Source organism: Nipponia nippon, unplaced genomic scaffold (assembly GCF_047370975.1).
Source record: "Nipponia nippon isolate SJK-2023a ecotype South Korea unplaced genomic scaffold, ASM4737097v1 scaffold_9, whole genome shotgun sequence".
In the NCBI taxonomy this organism is placed as follows: domain Eukaryota; kingdom Metazoa; phylum Chordata; class Aves; order Pelecaniformes; family Threskiornithidae; genus Nipponia; species Nipponia nippon.
In genome coordinates, this window is record NW_028262413.1 from 24,892,075 (window position 1) to 24,915,185 (window position 23,111).

Consider the following 23,111-nt stretch of genomic DNA (forward strand, 5'->3'; position numbering starts at 1 on the left):
TGATTTTTGCTTTGGCTAGTGATTAGCCAGGATCACACCACCTCTGCATGCTGCAAATAAAGTAGACCTTGATTAATACCAGACCTCATGCGTCAGGAGGTGGGTATGTGCACCAGTATTTAACACAGCATGTGTATTGTTCTACGTAGGAAAAAAAGAGCTCACAGGCTTTCCTCCTGCCCTCTGCAATTCCCCACTGAAGTTTATACATTCTCGAATTTTCTAAAGAAATAATAAACTTGTTGATTTCTGGCCCCAGAGAAGCTGCTTATCCAGAAGAATTGTATATTCCCTACTACTTTCAGTTAAGAAAAAGCGTACAGAATTTGGTAAACATAATAGAGCAGCTTCTGCTCCGTGGAATGGTGCAGATAAGCACCCAGAAGGAGCTCGAGGCTCCAGCAGATCACTAACCTGTTTACAGCTCTTTATGTTTATCCATATTATTTTAAAAGCAGATTACACTTATACAAAACATTAACATCATAGCAGATTGAAGTTGCCCAAAATTAAAAATTGCATCCCGAGTCGTCTAAAAACTGTTTAGGTTATAATCAGCATTTAATTAGCTTTATACATCTTTCTGAAATCACCCAAAGCTAGGAATTGATTAGGCAGCCATGAGACTTTTGTGCAAGTGCTCCGTTTGAATATAATTTCCAGCTGCACTGTGACATGGAAGTAGGTTTATAATCTGCATAAAATTGTTTTCTGCAGGTAACCACTACAAATCACAGATACTGCTGTACATAAAAGCCGTACAAGTGAGCAGTGAATTAAAAGCAAACAAGGATTATGCTATATATTATCATACATGATGACAAAGCAGAACTCAGAGGATAAAAAAGACACAGTGACATATGTTTATATGAATGGTAATAGCAAAACAGCAATTAGAATTTAACATGTATTCATTTTTCTGGTTTTCTTTTGTTGGCAACAACACAGCCAGTGTAACACATCTGGACACTTTCAGAGGTGATTTTGAACTGACACAAAAAACACCTATGCCCACCATCCATGCATCCACTTTATTTCAGCATGGACATTTCTTTGGACTACCCCAGGGTCAGGGTTCCCACACTGTGGGCATTCATGCTGCCTTGAGGGTGTGGATGCCATTGTGTTTGCCCTGCACACCCTGATAACGAAATGATATTTCTCAACAGAGCTTTCGCGGTCACCGAGGGATAAATGGTAATACTTGATGCTCACCCTGAGCCGTACCACAGTCCCAGGTGTCCCTGTCTGGCTCCTCTCCTAAGGCTCTTAGGCAAGCTGGCACCTTGATACCACTAACAATACAGAGTAGTGACTTTCCTGCTGCAGTTTAGCATCAATTTAACAAAGCCAATTAAAAACCCCTCTCTAGTTAATCTGGTGCAACCTCCCCTGCAGACCAGGCTTAAGCAGGCACTACCGGGGATAGATGAAAGAAGCTGTAAGGAGGGAGGTCATGCTCAGCTTCTCTGCTGTCTCACCTTTTGGCAACATTAATTCCCCAAAAGACAGGCAAGTTCAAGGACAAGCCCTGACAATCCACTGGCATCATGTCCTCTTCAGGGGCATCCCTTTAAAATGCATTTTTGAGGAATCCTCTTTCTAAAATTTGTTCAACAAACTCATTCAAACCCACTACATTTTAATAGCCTTACCTGTAGAAGCCTTGGTTATCATATGCCATGTTAGTCACATCATCGAACACAGCTTTATTCCTGAGTTTCTTACTGTTGTTGTTATTGTTTCTTCCCTTAAAACCAAAGTAAGCAGCTTGCATGTGCTCTAGTTCTTCAGTTCTGAGCTGGTACCACAGCTGCATATCTCTGTGAATAAAGCAAGGGGTAAAATACATTACTGTGATAAATGGTTGTATATCTGAGCTTTTAACTGACCACAGCTCTGACTCACTAGAGTTTAAGTCTAAGTCCAGGTTTACGGAAGACAGCACTTAAACACATGCTGAACTTCAAGTGTAAGCCAAATTTTCAGAGACTTAAATACCTTAAGGTAGGGGGTTCTTAAATAGCATAAATATTATCTGAAAAATACTGTTATTTTAAGTATTATCCAGCACTCCTCAAAAAACAAGCAAACAAAAAAAAAGAGCAATTTTCTTACGAGCACCTGTGGATAGTTCAAAGGAGCAAAAACCCAATAATTAATGTCAATTTGATTCAGTGGATTTTGAGACTACAGGTAATAGGGAAAGTCACTTAAGGCATGATGTCATGTCAATATTCTCATGGACCTTCATCAGTGACACGCGTCAGGCCAGATCCTCCTGCATGTGAAAAGACTACAGGCCATCCCTTATTTTATGGAATAAGTTATTTCAGAAAAAAAAAATCTGTGATTTTTTGCAGCTCTGCCTTTCCTAAGGGTTCAAAAATCACCAGGCAGGTTGGAAAGATGAACTGACTTAAAAATGGAGCAGACAGGTAATGTTGCCTTTGTGAAGAGCAGGGCTTATTCGGTTGCCTTCAGGATTTCCCTCTGGAAATGCTCGAGGTGCTTTTCATGCTGCTCTCTACAACTCTGGGGCAAAAAAAAAAATCACAATTTCTTTTTTTGTTTTTAAAAGAAGTCTAAGATTCACATAATCACAGACATTCACACTAGCTGATGGGACAAGATTAAATTTTGAGAGCTGGCAATGCTGATTTTGGTGTCATTTCTGTCTTCTCAGGATGCAATCCCGTTTCTACCAAAGAAAATGGCAGCTACGCTCACACAGTGGGACAAGGTCTGTGAGGAGGCTAAATTATGTGAGGATTTTCAGCAGCCTTTGTCCTTTTTCTCTCCAAATGAAAGGATAAAACACAAGATGGCACTTCAAAGATCATCAAACAGATACCTTGCAGGACAGGTTTGTAGGCAGAGGTGATCTCTTCTAGTAGACCAACTAAAAGAGCCAGAAAAAGTAGACAGACAGACTTCAAAGCTAAAGGCAAGATGAGGACATCCTCCCTACCCCACAGGTACAGACTACCTTTTCTTTCAGAGATGGTCTAAGAGACACTTATTTAACTAATCCCCTACCAAGTATTCTCATTTTGTATTGTTATCAAGCCTGCAGCTTCTCTTCAGATTAATGCTCTGTGCATCCAAAAGTCCATCCACATTTTCCAACTACATCAACTGACCTCACAAAAGAGATCCTCTCTACATGCAGACTCTCATGCACTTACATTCTTGGATGCTGCCAGCTGCAGCAGCGCTACCACCACATCTGGCACTCCGCAGCACAGGCTGCAGGTCAAGCAAGTTTCATACAGGGATGTGTTACTCTTTCTGATGTGACATGGACGGTTTCTCCATCATCTCAGTTGCTTTCTGACAGTGGGGTCAAGCCACACAATGTCTACAGTGCCCCCAGGTTCCCTCCCCGGGAGCGGGGCTCAGTCGTGGATGGGTCAGGTTGGAGCAGCTCCTTCAGGAGGCAGTGAAAGGAGGACAGAGGGCAGCAGGGAACCGAGAAGCTCCCAACAAAGGGAATCATTTAATGTCCTGATGACAGAACCAGGTCAAAACGTCCAGTGTGAAGGGCTTTTCTTTTGTAAGAGAAAAATATCAAGTCATCAAAGTCATGTGAATAGCTAATTTGGACAAAACTCCATTTAAAATAAGTGAAAAACAAGGACTTTGATATAAATAGTCTTATCAAAAAGAAAAGCAGCGATTCCAAAAACACCAATCAACCCTTTCATTTAAAAAATTATTTCATGCTATCAGTGAAAACCTAATATTATGAATGACACCAAAGACTTTCTTTTTTGCCTCACAAAATCCTTTCAAGGGAAATAGAAAATCTGTATTTTGGTTACAATCAGATTTCAAAATGACAGAATTTCCCCCCTAAGCTGGTTCCTATGCAGCTCTAGATAAAACACAGCTCGGACCAGAGAGACCTTCACTCGTGTCCTCCCCAGTCTCCCTCTACTCCACCACTACCCCACCTCACTCCAAACACTTCTCTGATGCAAGAAGAGGGTTAAAATCAACCAAAAGCGCAGGTTACTGTTGGCACAGCTGGCATCAGTGGGACAGGGTGCAGCCACCCCACTGAGTTACAAGCAGCGGTGGGAACAACGAGCAGGAAAAATGGGAGGGAAAAGAAGAAGAGGTGCCCGTGGAAAGCCCTCTGCAGCAGGTGACTTTGAATGGATGCTCTCATGAACAACAGTGGCTCAGCTTTAGCATACAGCCAGATGTGGTCACACAGCCACTTTTCACACTGAGTTTTTATAATGGACTGGATTGGTAAATTTTACTTCTTCCCATGCCTGTTTATAATCCTGCCTGCTGTCTTGTGCTTCAAGCCAGAAGACAAAATCCCGCATCCTTCCAGCACGGCATTGTGTTAGATTTAAGTATGCTTTGCAGACAGTGAGGGCTTTGATGGTTTTGACATGGGTAGATTAATTTTCCCAGCAGTGTTCAAGGAGAGCAAAGGAAAAAATGAAAGAAAGAGAGAAGAAGGGAAATACAGCCAATCTTAAGTAATTCAAGGAGAGAAAGACTGGGCCAGCAAATAAGACTTTTATGTTCAGCTTTTGCATAATTCCAGGTAAATCCAGATCTGCCCAGCCCCACTGAGGTCATCTGATATTAACAGACATTAGGTGCCTAAATAGTCTTGAATTCCAAGTCTTTCTATGCCTAAAGCCTAACCTACAAAGTAAGGATTTTAAGTAATTAGCATCATTGTGGTGTTCTGAGCATCAAGTCCTTTGAAGCTCTCTGCTATCACAGCAATAGAGTCCATATGATATACAGTCTTACACTTTTTAAAAATCTTTTCTTGACATACCTTTGAGTCCTCCTCCTTTCACTTTTCTTCACACACTTGATAAGACAACAAGTTAAAAAAGCCATGGACATCAGCAGAATGACAGCACAGCTCACGATGGAGGCAATCACTGCGACCTTAAATCCAAAAGTCTCATATTTTGATATGGCTGCAGCAAAGCAAACACAGAAGCACGTTTCTAAGGTCAACTCATAAATTTATCATTCATATTTTCATTAAACCATGCTGAAACCTACCTGCTTCACGCTTCTGCTAATAATAGCTCAGTGAGGACTTTCACGTTAGTATGTGTCAAGATACCAGAGTATCTTGGCTTCAGCTTAGAGCTACGCAAAGCTGCAAATTGGGCTGTTTAAAAATCTCCTGTTTATAAACTACTAATGAATTGTTCACAAGTATTTCACCACTGCAACTAATTAAACACAATGCCTTCAGCACTGCAGTAGCTAAAAAGCACAACTTTGTCGGCATATCAAATGCAGATGAGCTGGCAGACTCTTATAAGCAATTGTTAACAAGGACTGGAGCTACAAAAACAAATACTGGCAGGGGTAAATGGGTTTAAAGAAGCCCTTTAGAGCAAGGAGAGTTCCATATAATTGCATCCTATTTGGCAGGCAGGGAACAACAGGCCTTCCTCTGTTTGCGGAAGGATACAGGATGGAAGGGACAGTATCTGCAGGGCTGAGTGTTCACAGTGACCTGATGTTGGAAGAGAATTATCCAGACAAAAGGAGGAGTGGCAATGTGGTGTGGCACAGCTAACGCAGATCTCTGACAACTCATCTGGAGCACTAAGCATGTCTTGCTTCAAAATTCGTCTACTTCTTCCAACACCACTATTATGAGCATCAGAAATGGTTCAGCTGAGCTCCACACAAAGCTTTACATTTCTGCAGCCTCTGGAGGGGAGGATTTCTCTTGTTTTTCTTTAATGGAATCTCTCAAATGAGAGATCAGAATAGCTGAGTTTGTGAGAGAGCAGTAAGTGTCTAAAAGAGCCATCCATCTACCAGTGACTTAAAATTATACGAAGTCTGAGACACAGATTGAGATTCTCAAAGCTCAGAGGTACCATGTTTTGCTTGGGCCTACTTCTAGTCAAATTACTAACAACCTTATAATAAGTAAGAAGGAACACAGCATGAAAGGTAGTTAATGTTGCCATTCAAATGCTATTTGTCAATATGGTAACTTTCCCATGCGGCTGCCCACAGGCAGCAACCTAAAATTGTTCAAAAAATATCACTGTGTTTCTTTTACAGCAAATATATCTTCAGAAAAGAATGCCAGGAGATTAGAGGGTTTGCAAATGCGCTTGCACATTAGTTGGTCATATCTATACATTTTCTAAAGAAGAGTACAGCTTGCAGCTACAGAGCCACAGTTATCCTGGGTGCAACACTACCGGAGTCGGTGATGTGAGATCAGGCATAAATCTGACTGCATCTTTTCTGTGTCGTGATAATGAATGATGTCAGAACACATATGGAGCACTATTACAGTCAGTGGGGCCAACTCTGAAGGAAATTGAATTTGTCTTTTTCCTTGCACAGATGTCTAGAATTAATCGAAACATTGTAGGAGATAGGCAGGGCAAAATAAACACAATACAGCCCAAAGAACCTTACGTTTGCAGGAGGGCACTCCAGCTGTCCACTGGGTACCATTCCCTTTCCAAATGCAGGTGATGACGCCTGGTCCCTCCAGCTGGTGCTCAGCAGAGCACTGGAACGTTATCACTGTCCCCACGGCTGTGCCATTGCCATGAATGATCTGTAGTGTGCCAAGCTGGGGAGGGAAGATGCGGCTGCACTGCCCTGCAGAACAAAAACAAAGCTAGACAATGCAGTGCCAGAGCCAAAAGCAAAGGTTCACTTAAGTTTTATTGCAATCGGGTTGTAAATCAGTCCAAGTTAATGGTCAAAACAAATAACAGACCTCTGGGTGGGCAATGCTGACTGCTCTGCCAAGTACCAGCCCAAGGCCAAACCCCCTTCAGTGCCATTCAACAGCTCCACTGCCCTGACCCCCAGTGCAAAGGGAGGTTTTACTCGTGTTGCAACATTATCTACTTAGACTGGTACATATTCAACATTAAAAAAAAGAAAAAGGTCATTCTGTGAGTGGCGTGGTCTCCTATGGATTCCTGTCTTGTTGGACTCTGTGTGTTTAATGAAGTACTCAGCCTGGCATCTTCCATGCTGGGATTATTCATAGCATGTCTTCCCCATGCAAACTTGCCAAGAACTAATGGATTGATCACATATTTCAGCATTTCAGTCTACTTGGTAGCATCTTTTCATGATCCTACAGAAAATTCCTCTCTTTCAAGAGCACTGCACCTCTGTTAGTTTTGGCTGAAGTGAGCCAGCAGGTTCAAAAGCCACTGTACAGGGAGGGGACAGAGAGAGACATACAGATACAGCACAACTACATTCGACTTATCTCCATTTTCAAGTGATAAACTCTGCTTTATAGTATATCATTCATTTTTAGTACATTTTTGTTCATTCAGCTTTTCTCTCCCTACTTCTTTGTCATTCATACAGCTGTTCTCTGAGTCATGGAGCTGTTCTCCTCTCGGCCACCTGACATCAGCCACTAACTTTATAGTTTGCGTTTTATTGTCACAACATTCTTTGTTTCACACTTAGTTTAAACACAGACTTTAATGCTCGGTCATTAAGACAACATATAATATCCAGATTACTTCAAAGATAACAACAAGAAATATATTTTCTGGTTTTGTACAGGTCCACTGACAGAATCTGCAAACTGTTCTACGTAATCTTTTTTTTTTTTTTTTTTAATTTACTAAATACCAGCACTGCTTCTGCATCAGAGCCCAACTTCCCTACCTTTCCCTGGATTTCCAAATGACTTCAGCAGACTCAGAGGCAACTGGGTTGCAGTTGCAAGACCAGAACTGCAAGCACTATGATGACACACAAAAAAATTAAAAGGGCGGAATATATGCTTCCCACACTTACAAGCAAAAACAAATGTACAGTTTTAATAGCCTCCTTGAGAGTATCTTGACAGAATCACATGTTGATAGCAAATCTATGTTATTTTTAATACTAAAAGTCCCCCCAGTCATTAATTAACATAAAGCTTCTGCAATCAAACCGCAGCAGACAGGCTTACTACCTATGTGCAATTTATGCTCTTAAAAACCCCAGCCCCCTGGAAAACAAACCCAAAGAAACCTCAGCAAAAGACCAAACAAAAGTCACAGTGGCAATCACTGGTCTAATCTACTAAGTAAATATGTACTGAGGACTAGTTTTTAAAAATATGCCTGTCTTAATCCCATGCAAATTATTTGTTTGTTTTGCCACTTCTTTCAGTCTCTTCCTATAGCAGCAATTTGCCTTAATGAGAGCAAATATTTTCTAGAGCATCATTTCCCTTCATCTCTTGTCCTTCCCTCCAATATCCTGTTCCTGGAACACGTGGGATGTGTGCACTGGACAACCTTCCTCCTCACTTCAGATGAGTATTGCAAGTTTGGACTTTTCTTTTTACCTTAATCACTCAGAGACTTACCATGAAAAACCATTGTCCTAAGATGCAAAATATCTATCTTTTTGCATTTTACACTTTCAAGGCTATTTTTAGATACTGGATCACATACTTTCACGCTGGTGACACTTCCAGCCGCACAAAATGCAGAAACTAATTCAGAGCCAAATTTGATTCAAAGTGCATCTGGTTAGCCACCATAGCAGCCCTCACTAGACACTTTCAGCAGACTTGCCAGTTTACCTGGACTCGTTATTCAGACTCTGCTCTCCAAAGAACAGATCATTTGGCACTGGATCCTTTCTTTCAAGACATATTTTATTTAATCCAGCATTGACCATCCTGAGTAATACGTGCAGCTGTAGCTGGTTCAGGTGCTGTTGACCCTTTCCTGCACTGTCCTTGCCCATGATGGTATATGCCGAGTGATTAAAACCTCTGAATGTCAGTGACCTTGTCAGCATTATTCCTCAGCCGTGGATTTTAAAATATTTTTCTTCACTTGAGCACTACAAAGATTTCTAACAGCCAATGTCCCATGAAGCCACAGACATTTCCTCGCTTTGGCCAGGCCTGTAACAGCATTGTGTCATCCCCAGAGGATCACTCCCGTATGAATGTAATTGGGGCAGGAACCCCAGAGGCTCATCTTAATGACAGCTGAACTTTTGAAGGCTGCTGTACCTGGCTTTACACAGATGCTGAGCTGAAAGCTCATCAACTGCATTTCATGTACCTGGATTTGGCCAGAGTAGAAATACCATTTCTTCTTCTAAGAGCTTTCCAGCACAATTTCTTCCCACCAAAGTCACAACACTAAATGTGTCACTACTTTAAGCTTTTTACAAATGCTTTTATTGCAATGCACAGATGGATTTTTGCCAGTATGACTTTGTGAATTTTATCTAAGTTCAGATTTAATATCTCTGGATAAAATTTGCCCTAATTTTCATCAGCAATGGTCTTCTAATAACTCATTTGTAAAATATCTCCTGTAAGCTCTAGCATCCTTTGCTATTAACTATAATGCTTTTGCGGTTACTTGCTGCATTCACTGTTCTGCTAGGTTAATTTTACCCTTCCATCTCCAGAAAATCATTGTTTAGGTAGGCTTCCATCCTTGTATTTATTTAAGCAGATGTTCCACATAGATTTATCTTTTGAATACTCTTCAGGCATGTTTATCTGACTGCATCTACTACAATCAAGAATTTTATTATTTTTTAAATATAATATATTTATATTTTTATTTTCAGCTGAGGCTGGTGTTTGAGGGGGCATTGCCTCCTGAAGTAAAACACAAATACTGCATAAACATTTGTGCTGACCAGATTTACATCTTGATTTATATTTCTTTTCTAAATATCTAGAAAATATCATGTTCAGGTCTTGGGTTGCAGTAACTGTTAGCACCCAGAAATTTAAAATTGAATAAAACCCCTAATTATTGCTCATGTAGCTTTTGCAATAGCTGCACCTCAAACCTCACAGATTCATGCCTGACAGCCAGCACCTAAAGCTAGGAGGAGTGCTTGAGGAATTAATAGCCTATCAGCCACTTCTACATAGTTTATAGTAAACAGGAAAATTCATGATGTGTTGTTTTCTTTTGATTAGCTTCATGGCATTGGTCCTAGACTTGATATGTGTCTCCAGCGCCTAGTTCCTATTACTCCTAGCTGTTGTTGTCCGCTCCCAGGCTTGTACTCTGCTTACACTTCCAGATACTGGATACTAGTTCCCAGCTCAAGAAGAAAACTCACTTGCTGATACATCCCTATGAAGCAAAGGCTGGAAATATTGTTTTTATTTATTTATTTTGAAGTCCAACAGAAGTTGTGAGGACTCTCGCTTGTTCATTTTACTCATTGAAAAGGATTAACAAACCACCTTGTCCACTCTGTGTACCATGCCACCATACAGCATCAGCTCTGGTGAACTGGGATGACCATCAGCCATCAGCTAGCCAATTCCCGTCAGGGCACAAAGAGCTGAACACCTTCAAGTTCTTGTAGCTACATCTGCAGCTTCCTGTAAAGCAAGAGCTGATTTATACAAATGCATTTCTTAGCTTGGCTTTACACTAAGAGGATACCCAGTGTTCAAAAAGTATCTGAATCTACTGCTACTTTCTGCCAACACAGAAGACGGGCATTGGCTACAGCAAATAAACAGATTATTTCATATGACAAATAACTGTCCTCAAAGTAAAGACACTAAAGTATAGTGTACTCCATAAATTCTTAGTTCACCCAAACCACTGTGTTCAGAAATAGCCACATGTGTAATTTCCAGGCACTGAAAAATAGAGTAATGCAAGAATTAAGACAGAATAATCCAAAATATCTCTTCTCATGCACAGCCAGGATTACCTGTATTGCAAAATCGATTTGTCAGACAGAGTTACCATATGGTTTCATTGTCAACAAGCTACAGATTTATGTTTTGCTGATAAGAAAACAGAAAAGAGAGAGCAACTTAGGCATGTTTGCCTGTTAAACATTTCCTGTGTTCCTTCCATAGGGAAACAGAGAAACTAAAAATCAAATACATCACATAAGTATATACCAAAATGATCTAAAATACAGCAATAATTACCTGAAAGCATGTTATCAAGATTGCCACTCAGTGTTTGTGCAGAAAGGGAGCAATCCATGACTTTGCCTCATTATTCCCATACACACGTAACTCAAGCCTTTGCGTTGCTTATTGTTGGCTATTTAATCTAACTAAAATACATTGGAATGACCAGATGCCAGAAAGCGACAGAACATTAGGTTCTATAAACCCTGCAGAAAATTAACATGCTGATATTATCTCTGCAAGTCTATTTTCCTACAGAAGCACACCTTAGAAATTAGTGTCCCTGAAGTCACAGGCATAATGTTGAACATCCGCAGCAGCCTCACTGAAGAGCTCTTGGAAGAGCTCGCTATGTCAGAAAGCAAAAGAAAAGCAGCTAGAAGTGAAATACGAAATAAAACTGATGTAGTAAAGCATCTTGTGTGAGTGAAACCACCTTGCCCCAGCACTGGTCCCCTTGTGATCATGCCTTCGCTCCCTCGGAGAACTGGCCATGAATCCTGCCAGGGCTGGGCTCTTAACTGTACAAAGTGCTACAGCAACAAATGGCTACCAGGAGGACCTTATCCTCCCACTAGAAAATTCAGACACTGGCATGGCTTTTTAAGAAATTAGTGTTAAACATGACACCAACCCAGCAGTAAAAGAGAGCAGAGGAGGTCCAGGCTCTTGAAGCTGCAGAGATTGAACAAGGTCCGCAGCTGCGCCGCAGCCACTGGGAAGTGTGCTATGGAGACTTCCTACTGCTTGGTGGCACCAGGTAATGACCTGCTTTAGCCTTTTCTAACAAAAGCACACGTCAGCAATGGCATGATTTGACTTTTCTTACCTATTTCACTGGTTTCTGAGAGTCACTATAAAGCTGAGACACTGGAAAGCTGTTACAGACCTGTCTGCCTTTCAACATGCGGACATGGCCCTACAGAGTTATTCCCCTGGGGGAGGTTTCGAAGGTCCAGGTGTGGAACAAACCACATGCACTAAAACACAGCCCTCTGCACACACATGACTGTAAGGAGCACCTTCGGCAGGTGGGGCCAGGCTCGGCCACCACTGCCCAGGGAAGCTTCAGGCTCCAGAGTCTGACGGAGACCTGCAAGAACTGCAACAGCAGCCACGCAAGTGGCTGTTCCCCGGGTCAGTCCCATGGAGGAACAATCTGGACAACTGCGGACAGTGAAACTTGAAGGTACCTACAGAAGACATCTGTCAGAGCACATAGTCTGAAAAAAGAAACGCAACTCGTTAACGATATGTGGGTCTTGCATCTGCCTGATTTCAGCATTTCCAAATGATAATACTCCCTATAAAACATTTTGGGTTTCTATTGAAAGCTTAGTTTTAAAATTGTGAAAGAGGGAACCCAATTTCTGATCATTCTCACAGGCCACCATTAAACACTCATAGAAATGCTTTTTCAAAAAAGCTCATTCTCCCATTGATAAGGAACTTCCATGCAATTAAGAGAGAAGGAGGGAAGGAGAGAAGAAAGGTATTTGAAGCGAGTTTCTTTCTGTGTTTACACATCCGTATTCAAGTGAGCTCTCTGCTCACACCTGCATTATAGCAGATACCTTAGGCTCACTCCCACCAACCTCCCTTATTTTTTTCCTGTTGTCTGTTTTGTAGGTAAAACTGATTTTTCAACACACTGTTTGCAACATAATTAACAGCATGCAATAGTTCTGCATGAAGGGGTGCTGGGACTCCCATACCAGACTGAGCCTCATCAGTTGCATTTCAGGCAGTGTGGCTTTCCTTCTCACCATGTTGAGGGTCACTGGCAAGGCGGGAACTCCCAAGACAAGTGAGCACATCCCAGCATTCTGCATGCTTCCTCATGTATGGCTAGTTTCTGTCAGGAGCGCTTCTGTGACTTCAGTTCAGCCATGGCACACTTTGGGCAGCAGCTGCTATCGGACAGAGCAGGGTGCTTCCTGGCTTGGAGCAGGGAAGGGTGCATGTACAGAAGAAGAGAGAAGCAAATGCATCCAGAGAAAAGAAAGAAACAGTACAGTGTCAAACGCCAAGCAGCTCTGAAACACAAAAGGGGCAGGAGCGCTTCAGATAAGCAAGCAGCAGCACAAAGCCAACCACTGTTGGATGCTGGGGACACTTCAGTGGGAATCTGATCCTCCTGAGCCTCAGCCTCCAACTGGACAATGCTGGTGTGAAGCCGGCAAAAAGAGACGTTGTGGGCAAGGCCTTAAATCACCTCATCGACACAGCTGAGCAGGCACTGGTGTTGTCCCCTGTGCCATCCAGAGCTGCTGGATGACTGCACCCACTTCATGCGGGGCTGCCGGTTACTCACTCCATAAAGCAGCGATCCCGACATCTGGATGGGAAAATACACAGTGATGTATTGACCACTGCACAGTCCTTGACAACTCAGGGTGCCCTTTGGCAGATGAAGGATGGTAAAACCTACTTCAAGGTCTTTTCATGCCTGCTAAGGTGGCAGGAATTATCAGATAGTAGCAAATTCTTGGCTTCCATCTCCAAAAGAAACCCTTGTGCTATGGTACTGCAAAATCTTACATCCAAATCTGAAGCAGACAGATTCGGTTCATCTCTCTTTACAATATGGAGCCTTTTTCTTTTCCCTCTCCCAGCATTTTTCATCTGGCTTTTGAGCTGCTCAGTGTAGTGAACAAGATGTAGCAAGATTCAGGAGTCAGCACTAAATACTTCCCAACCATACTCCGAAATAGTAGAGGGCTGGCAAGCAATTGTAAGCCATGTAAAATCCAATTTACATATCACCCAAGTGCTAGATTAGGGTTTGATGACAACATGTGTGATCCATTCCTATTTCAAACATAAATACTGCGTAGGATTGATGTAAAATGATTCTTATTCATGTCTTTTATGTTACTTTTTTAAGAAACGATTTGTTCCAGTCACCATACTGCCATCTTCATGATTGTTTTTTTTGCCAATTTACATCAAAGTCAGGTTATTCTCATCTGTAGATTTTACTCTTGGATCTAGCAATGAGGGCAATACTGAATATTTCTCTTCTTATGGAAGCAATTAAATGAGAAAAAAGAACTAAATGAAAAATGAGGTATTTGATGAAGTCCCCAGTAAAGCAAGAACAGATGGATTTTCTGTGCTTTATTAGTCTGTTTACCAACAGAATTTTAAAAATAGGTTATGACACTTCTGAAAAGTTAATAATAGTGCAACTTTCGAGAACAGGAAGGATCTGTTAAACCTAAAGCAAATTAGAAGTGTTCATCTATTTCTCTCTTCACCATTACTTCCATATTAAAAAAAAAAGTAATTTTATATCTATATTTACATCTCCACTACGGAGCGCACCAGAATTATGCCTTAAATCAAACTGTTCCAAAATAAAAATTACCTGTGGAAGTGATGCCAACAGTTACTTTTGTGACTGATTGTTTAGTGAATGGAGGTAATATTCATAGAATCATAGATTCATAGAATAGTTTGGATTGGAAGGGACCTTTAAATGTCATCTAGTCCAACCCCCCTGCAATAAGCAGGGCCATCTTCAACTAGATCACATTGCTCAGAGCCCTGTCCAACCTGACCTGGAATGTTTCCAGGGATGGGGCATCTACCACCTCTCGGCAACCTGTTCCAGTGCTTCACCACCCTCAGCGTAGAAAATTTATTCTTTATATCTCCCCTCTTCATCATTCTAAAGCAGATAATAAATAAATTATGTTTGCACAATGCAGAGTTTGTGGCCTAGTTTCTAAAACAAAGATCAGAGGTTAAAATTAAGAGGAATAACTTGAAATAAGCTTTTCACCTGCACTTTAGCTGAGACCCTGAATGTATCAAATGTCCTGGGGCATACAGGCCTAATGGGCCGGTGATCGCACCAGGATGCAACCAAAATCCCCTGCTCCAGAGAGCTAAGTCCCAACACACCATCCCCACCAGGCAGTGAGGGGTCCAGTCCTTGCTGTGCTTGCCTCCAAAGTCTGTTAGCATTGCTTCTTGCATAATAAGCATTGGTATTTACAAGAGGAACAGAAGTAAGTGGTTACACAATACCACATCTTCTACAGATCGTCCTCAGCCTCCCCCGTGCATCTCTACATTCGCAGTCTCTGCAGAGGTTCAAATTCAAAGCTAGATGCGAGTGTTACCCCAGGATCTGTCACACCATCTTTAGGGAAAGCCAAACAGAATCAGGGATGTGAGAAACACAAAGCAAGACAAATGAATCCATCAGCTCAACTCCGAATCTGAAATTTGCAGGTCAGGAATCTGTTTCTATATAATTTTCCTTCTCTCCAGGGAATAACAAAGACTAGGAGCATTCCCGCACCTTCCCTCTGCCACGAGGTCCCTCTCTGTCCTCAGCCAGGTTTTGAGAGGCACATCCTTGCTGGTGAAAGTGTCCTTCATGAAACATCAGGCTGGTGAAGTCTGTAGGTTATATTTTCAACTTTCATCATTATTTTTCCCCAGTGCTTATGAATAACCTCTCATTCGTTAAACCTGTGCAGCCAACTGTAACATTTCTGCAGACGGTGCAAAGCGATATGTGCAAAGCAAACCAAACCCTGTATATTTTCCAATGGAAACTATGATGACCAGAAAAGTTAAAATTTTCCCTTGTCCATAGTTGAGATAAGAGATTATCTGGGACCACTGCTCAAAGCATTTTTCATCATCACAATAACTGCAAGAAAACAATCTCCACAAATGAAATAAAAGTTAAACAGATATGCTACAAAAGGCCAATGATTTTGGGAAATCCAAATTTCAGCATCCAACTCAATATTTAGCACCTTGCTAACAGGGATCAGGTATCAAGAGGAAAACAGACAAGTTTTACTAGCAGTCTGTCTTTGGTGAGCCCTTCTCCGTGCTCGTATGGGAGCCTGACGTGAGAGAGAACCAACAACTGCTTACGAGAGCAAAACTATTTCAGCAACCTCCCTTCACAGAGGGATGATGATGGGCATTTCTGGGGTCTGGAGAAGGCTGCAGGCACCCGCTTGTAGAAGCTTGAATTGGAAAACCTGACCCTTTTGTCTGAAAGGGGATGCTCTGACAGAACCCACTCTCTTGGTTTTGTTCCCTTTAAAATGCAGAAAGAAGAAAAATGTCAAAACCACCTTGTCCGGCCAGTTTTAATACAAATGCCTTATCAGCACTCATCCTATGAATCAGCTCAAGAAAAGGGCTTGCTGTCAGAAAAGCTTCAGCTCTGTGGCTTTTCACCTACAAAATGGTTTAGCACCTCTAAGGATCTCTGCAAAACCCTTCAGCTTTTTCTCTGTAGAGCAGAGAGGGTTTTTTTTAAACACCTAAGTGGATCAATTTTATATTTAACCTGAAAGCCAGCTGGTAAGAAAACCAACATTTTCTGGCTTCCCTTAATAATTATCAGACTTTTGTCACCAAAATTAAACATTTCAATAGATCTTTGGTAAACTGAGCAAGATTAAGATTTTACTGCTTCTTGCAGATGATGAAACTAAAATATAGAGAAACCAGCAGCAATGTTGTCCATTAAGCTCTGGATCTACAGATTCAATATATAAATCACTGGTGCTTCTGGTGGGCTGCACAGATGAGCAGGAGAGCTGGGCAGAGCTAAGCTAAGAATCTTAGGAACTGAAAGGTACAGGATAGAAAATTATTATCTGTACAGGCCTGACGGAAAAATGAGTCTGAATATCATGCCCTGGCAACATCAGACATCTGCTTTTAACATGATTTTCAATAGTCTATTTAATTTGCAATAGACAGGTTAGAAATTCAGCACTTCACTGAAAAGCTGTCCACTGGAGAAGCCAAAAGAAACCCATTTTCACAAGGAAAGCATGTGTCTGTTAGGAGCCATAGATGGATGAAGGATGACCTACTAGACAATTCGACAGGGCAGAGGCTGCTGCTTGTGCCCCGCAGGAGCCCCCTGCGCTGCCACCTGCTCAGCCGCCCTTTGGGGAGGCCTCCTGCAACGTCCTCCTGGAAGGAGAGCAGCATCCCTGCGCGTCTATCGCCCGCACCCTGACACACTCCCACTCCTCACCACTCATCTGGGCACTACGGAGAAATGGAGCTCAGCCCAGCCCAGCTGTATGTTTGGCCCCTGTACAGCCAGTGATGGCTCCGGGTTATCGGCCTGCAACAACTGTTTGGCCTGGTTTGTGTACAGCGGCGTGCAAACACTCTTGGGGTAATGAACGTCACCGATAAGAGCAGATGTCCCCCAGTGATGCAGCCGGTGGCCTCTTGCTTCTGTGTGATGTTTGCCAGACTGGGCACAACCTCCATGGATGGCAGAAATCCCTGCTGGTGGGGGGGGGACACGAGGCGAGCACTGCACCGATGCTGCCTTGACCAAAAAATGCTCGAGTGGGAAGGGTCCAGAGTTGGCCAAAAACTGCTTCAGGCATTAGAAAATTCACCCCCAACATGAAATTTTAGGTGGACCAGAAATGCTTGCTACTTGATGGTTACATGCTCATTTTTGGCCGAAAAGCCTGAAAACATAGGAATTATGTTTGCACAAAGCACTTATTTGTAAAGAATATAGAAACTTTTCAACCTCTTCTCTTTGAAACTACTTTCCCATCTTAAAACGGACTATTGAATATAGGTTTGTTAGCTTTCTAGAGGAATTTCCAACCATCCTGTTAAGCAAAATCAACCTGAATGCTAGAGACCTTGCCTGCATTTGCTCCACCTGGCTGGCCTGTTTTGGCTTCTGCCAGTCCTTTTTCCTTCCCAATAACAAACTGAAGCTGTTCCTGTACTTGGTTTGCTGTGTTAAGCTCCTAAATGCGCACCACAGAGCTGTGACCTAGCATTCAGAGCTGTGACCCAGCACTCACTAATGTCAGCAAGAATTTCTGTGAATAATTGATTTTTTTAGACACCAGTCTGAAAGAGTTAGCAATAGCATGCAATTTATTATGGTGATAGAAATCATTCATGGACTGAGAAACTAACAGCCAGATTTAAAAACCTTCTCTGCAGTTTTATCACTTTTTATTTTTCTTCTTTCTTTTTTTTTTTTGCTGCTGGGTTCAGCTTTCCTGTTCCTAGGCTTCACCCATGACAGCAGAGGGGCATGCAGCCAGGAGCTAGGCCACGGACACAAAAGCAACCTGCAAAACTGCAACGTGTGAAAGTCACGCAGCATCCCGCTAGAAACCATTCAAGCATGGCAATGATTAACAGTATGAGTCAATAAGCACATCTGCTTTCGGCCTCCCTGGCCATAAGAATTAGTGAAAGATAACATGAAGATTGACAGGGATGCCAGTATAAGGACAGGGAACCAGTCCATTGTGTTTACTTTTTCCCATTAAGAAAGCCAATGATTGCAGGCAAGTTATACGTGGAATGACAAGTAGCTTAAGCGAGCAGATCAAAGGACAGCAGCCCCGTGCCCTTCTCTTTCTTGTACTGCACATGTCTAAGAAACTAAGATCTGCATCAGATAATTCAGCTAAATCACTGGCAGCTTTTGGACAGCTAGAATACAGGCAAGGATAGTCTCTGATTTGAAATGAGTGAAAAACTTAGTCCCCATCTATATTTCTGTATTTATTAACGATAACAGGCAAAACACCAGAGCTCTCTCTTGCCTACGCAAAACTGCCACTGGCTTCATGAGGCGCCTCTTTTAGAGCAAAGCAAAACCTGTGTGTCCAGTCCAGATGCCTCTTTTGACCCAATCAACTAGCAAAGGTCATAGTCTTGGAGATTACTGCAGCTCTGAGGAGAAACTCTCCTGGGTATAATTCTGCTCTTTTACATGAAGGCACAAATTATCTTCTCTTGAACAGGAGGAATCAAAACAACAAAACTCCCCCCTTGCACCTCCTTCGGCCACCCCAGAGCAAAACATCTTCCTGAACACCATTTCCCAGCCCACACGTGCACTCAGGTTTTTGTACACCATCTCCTCCCTTCACCTAACATGGCTCCTGTCCCCATTTTCACCCCTCCTCAAAATAATTCCCAATCAAAGACCCTCTGCTTAGGAGACTTGTACGTGTGAGCAGCATTGTGTTTGGCTTTATTTCATCCCAGAAATAATAACTTAATAATCACTTCCAACTTTGTTAGAGGAAAAGCAAGCAGTTAACCCATCCTCTTCCCCTACAAGTGTTTCTACGAGCTGCTGCTGCTCCAATTTATGCTGCTGCCACTGTGAGCGCTGCCTTCCCCAGCAGCCTAGGGGCTGTTGGGCCAGCACCTCTGCACCTGCCATAGAGGCTCTGCTCTGCTGGCAAAAGCTTGTACGTAAACCAGGCACCAGCTCAACCCTATCTCCGAGACCCTCAACAGCTACAGGAATTGATTTATTTTGGTGAGTAGTTGCTCATTCTGCAACTTCTGCATTTCTCACTGTCATCTTAAAACAAACAAAATGCAAGAGAGGCAGACTTCCACCAAGACTGCAAAATCATCTCTCTGTCAATCTTCTGATCCACTGAGCTAGTCAAAATCGCTCCTCAGAATAACATGCTTGCTTATCTGCAACAGCATTTGAAATACAGCATGTCAATAAAATGACTAAGTGAAAACTAGCAACTGTCCTACACGTTGGCTTGTGTCCTCGTCAAATTATTAAAGGCAAGATTCTGTAGTACCAGGCACATAAAAAGACAGTGGCAATTGTGGCTAAATAAGCTAAGTAGTGCTAATTTTGGCACAATTAAAATTCTCTTTGTTGTAGAGTTGCAAACTTGCATTCAGAGGCTCCACTTTCTCACGGGAGTCCAAAGACCTCAGTGGAACAGCCAAACCGGCAGCGTTTTGGCCCTTTAAAGTGTACCATGTTTCTGATCACAACTAACCCAGAAAGTGCTGGATTATCTGATGTCATTGGGGTGGTTTTGTTTCTGTGTTTTGAGGCTGACTTCTGATTTTTTAAATATCAATGTCTTGGGTCCAAAACATTCAGCTCACTTAATTCCCTAGCTGAAATCCAGCAGTCTAGACATAATTCATCTCTATAACCTAGGTAATTTAAGAGTAGCTAGGACAAAGTATTGGAGAATACTATAGGGAACAATCTTGCACTGTGGAGGACTGTGCCAGAAGACCTAATAACTCTTTTCCTTCTCTAGTTTGTACTGTTCTAGAGTTTTTATGACAAGCACAAAAATCATTCCCTCAAAGCAGTAACAACGCCTGGTGCAAATGTCTAGCCACTAAGATTAGTATCTTGCAGTACAGGAGATAAAACCAATGAGCTGAAATTCTGCAACTGTTGTTTCTTTTACCTTATTTAATAAAAGGTTTCACTTTGATCTCATGGGAGAAAAAGGAAGGAGAAATAACCCTGAAGAAATTACAAGCCCATATATTCCAAGTTGTGTCACATTCTGCCTGTGGAAATGGAAATTCGGGATCAATATTTTCTTCCCCAGCCTCAGGTTCGCAGGAACAAGCCAAGAAACCTCCTCGCAGCCTTTCTGCAGAGCAGCAGAGCTCTTGGCTTTGAAGAACAACTTTGCTTTTGCTTTCCTGGAAGAGCAACTGTAAGTTCTCAGTGATATGATTTCACAGTTTCCACACTGGCAAGGAAACTCACTTCAGAAAAAAAAGTTGCTCATAACAAAAGACCAGACACCTCGAGACACACCAAAGATCCACCCAGCCTGGTACCTACATCCCACCATGGCCACCAACAGTCACCCAGCGTATAACTGAGCAAATATGTGGTGATACCTCTTCCACCCTCCAGCAAACTGCAGCTTGTGTCTGTCCTAAGCCAGAGATCATGTCTCTTCCCTTAAATGGTATCTGCTAGATAATTTCTTCCACGACTTGGTCTGGAGGTAGCATTCACAGCATCTGCAGCACGTTCCACCTCACCTTAGGCAGCCTCTCTTTTTCCCTGGTTTGGGAAGGCAGAGGGACGAAGCAGAACCACAACTACAGACAACAACCCAGCAGCAAGAGCCCTACTGATTTATAACCTGGCATAATGATTGTTTCTGTTGTGTTCTGTATTTCTTTCCTATACTCCCTCTCTGTGTCGGCACCAATGTGTTTGTAGATGTACCTATATGTTTATAGAAGTACGTGCTGCTCCAGTCTGAAAGAGGGTTGCATTGAGGAATGATGGAGGAATCACAGCAGAAACCAAGGTACCATCCTGGAAAAACAGAGGGCCAGAGCCCCCAGCTTCAGCAACATGAAGACTAAAAATAATAATGCACCTTCACTACTCCTTCCTCTTTCTCCTGTTTCACCCAAAGAGCCCCCAATATAACGTGAGCAGTTTCAGAGGCAACAGCAACTCAGTGCCAATGCAGTGGCTGTGCCGACGACAGCACCTCCACTTCTCGGCAATTCCCGCAGGGCAGGAAAGCACTCAGGTCACTGCTTACATGAGCATTTCAGAATTTCAGAGGCTTTTCCAGATAATATAACAAGCCTGGCAAGAGATGGTCGATGAGTATCTGTCCATAGTAAACTACTGCAGAAAGGCAATAATACTGTAATGCTGCTGTGACAGCGAAACAACCACAGTACAATATGGAACACATAAAAGCATCTGTATCATTTAAAAATGTAAGAGGCTGAACTGAAGAAGTCACTCTTCCCACACCCCATGCTCCCGCTCTGCGCATTTGCCCTTCTGATATGCAGAATATATGAGCAACACACTGACCTTAAACACAAGGTGTAAGTCAGGCTCCCACAGCTCCTTTTGCAAGTGTGCTGCTGAACCTCCTCAAGCACAAGGTGGTATCATTCCCCCTGCTCAAGGTGAGACTGTCAGAGGGAGAAACCAGTCTTCAAAAAGGAGGCAAGACCAAGAAAAGCAGAGGGTGTTTGAATTTCACAGCTGTGTTTCAGGGAGCTGTAAGACCCTCTAAGTACTACAGGCATCAGGCTGTGCCAAGGAACTTCATTTAACTTCTCCCTCATTCACACGTTAATTCAAATTGAAATCTTGCCACGTTTTTTCATCCTCTGCAAAAGGAACATGTGAGGGAGTTTGTGCAAATCTTTATTATCACCCTATTGCTCATGGCCTGAAATTTTACAAGGGGGGCATTCAATCAAAGCAGCATGAAAAATGATCACCAATAATAACATGATACAAAGAATGATACTGTATAACAGTTGTCGTCAGCTTTCTCTAGAGGTCACTTCTCCAGCAGATACTGCTGCATAAATAACACAGATGCATTTTAAATTAAGCATCCTGAACAAGAGTTTAATTTAAAATTATACAACAAGTAGTCATAATTTTAGCTATCTAAGCCACTTGGATTTAACAGCAGCACGTCCACTTAACTAGATACATTCGTAGTAACAAATGGATATTCAATGAAGGTGAAATCTGCATAGATGGTGAAGGCCAAGACAAACCTCCATAAAGTACCAGGACAATTTGAAGAGAGGGGACAGGGGAGCATGACACCCAGCAAAGGTCTGGCAAAGCCCTGTGTGCCGCAAGCACCTCCGCTGGTCCTACAACAGATGCAGCAGCTATGTGCAGGCATAGCCATGCCCTGATCCTGTGTACTCCCTTTTTACTCCAATTTAGCACCTTACTAAGAACTCCTGCTCCACAGTTTTGCTGTAGCTGGTTTGGAAAAAATAGTGTTTGTTGTTCTGGCTGGAGACATGGCTGAGAGAAGCCAGGTTTGTAGATATCTGAGGGATTAACGGAGGGTGGAATTCTAGTCTGAATGCCAAAGTTTTTTTGGTGGATCCCACATTTCTGGAAGTTTTGCCACAGATCTACATAGGGCAAGATCAGCCTAGGCAGGACCAGAAAGGCTGAGTGTAACATGGGACATGCCACTTCCAAACCTCACCTTAATTGTGGGCAAATTTAACCCCAAAAGACAATTTGACACAACAAATAAAAGCAGCTGAATATACATGATTTTACAAAATAAAAAAGTCAATCATTAGTAGCATTAGCATCAAACTAGAGCAACAGGGTCTACACTTCCGTTTGAGTTGTTAATTCTCTAAGTAGGTTTCCCAGAACTTGTTTCACGTTTTAAAAATGAACCGCTCTATTAAATTCAAATTAAATGCACAGTTAAGCACATTCAGTGGATGCAGTTTAAAGCATTACTACACTGTTAGCCCAAACACGTTTTCTCATTTCTATCAGCACAACAAAATCAGGTCATTGATAAAGCCTGTTAGAACAGTGAGAACAAATTAAATCGCAGGGATACGTGGGGACAGACTGCAAAGG

At 42.3% G+C, this 23,111-nt stretch overlaps 1 protein-coding gene across 2 annotated transcripts in view; it reads right to left on the reverse strand.

Annotated features, from left to right (window-relative positions):
• Positions 1-23,111, reverse strand: part of SUSD3 (sushi domain containing 3) — a 34,533-nt gene that overhangs the window by 9,508 nt on the left and 1,914 nt on the right. For both annotated transcript variants that reach the window (XM_087744111.1, XM_087744113.1), the window contains exons 2-4: positions 6,442-6,630; positions 4,811-4,958; positions 1,656-1,823 (exon numbers count right to left, since the gene is read on the reverse strand). In XM_087744111.1, the coding sequence (XP_087600237.1) occupies positions 1,656-1,823; positions 4,811-4,958; positions 6,442-6,630 (505 nt within the window). The remainder of the gene's footprint in view (positions 1-1,655; positions 1,824-4,810; positions 4,959-6,441; positions 6,631-23,111) is intronic.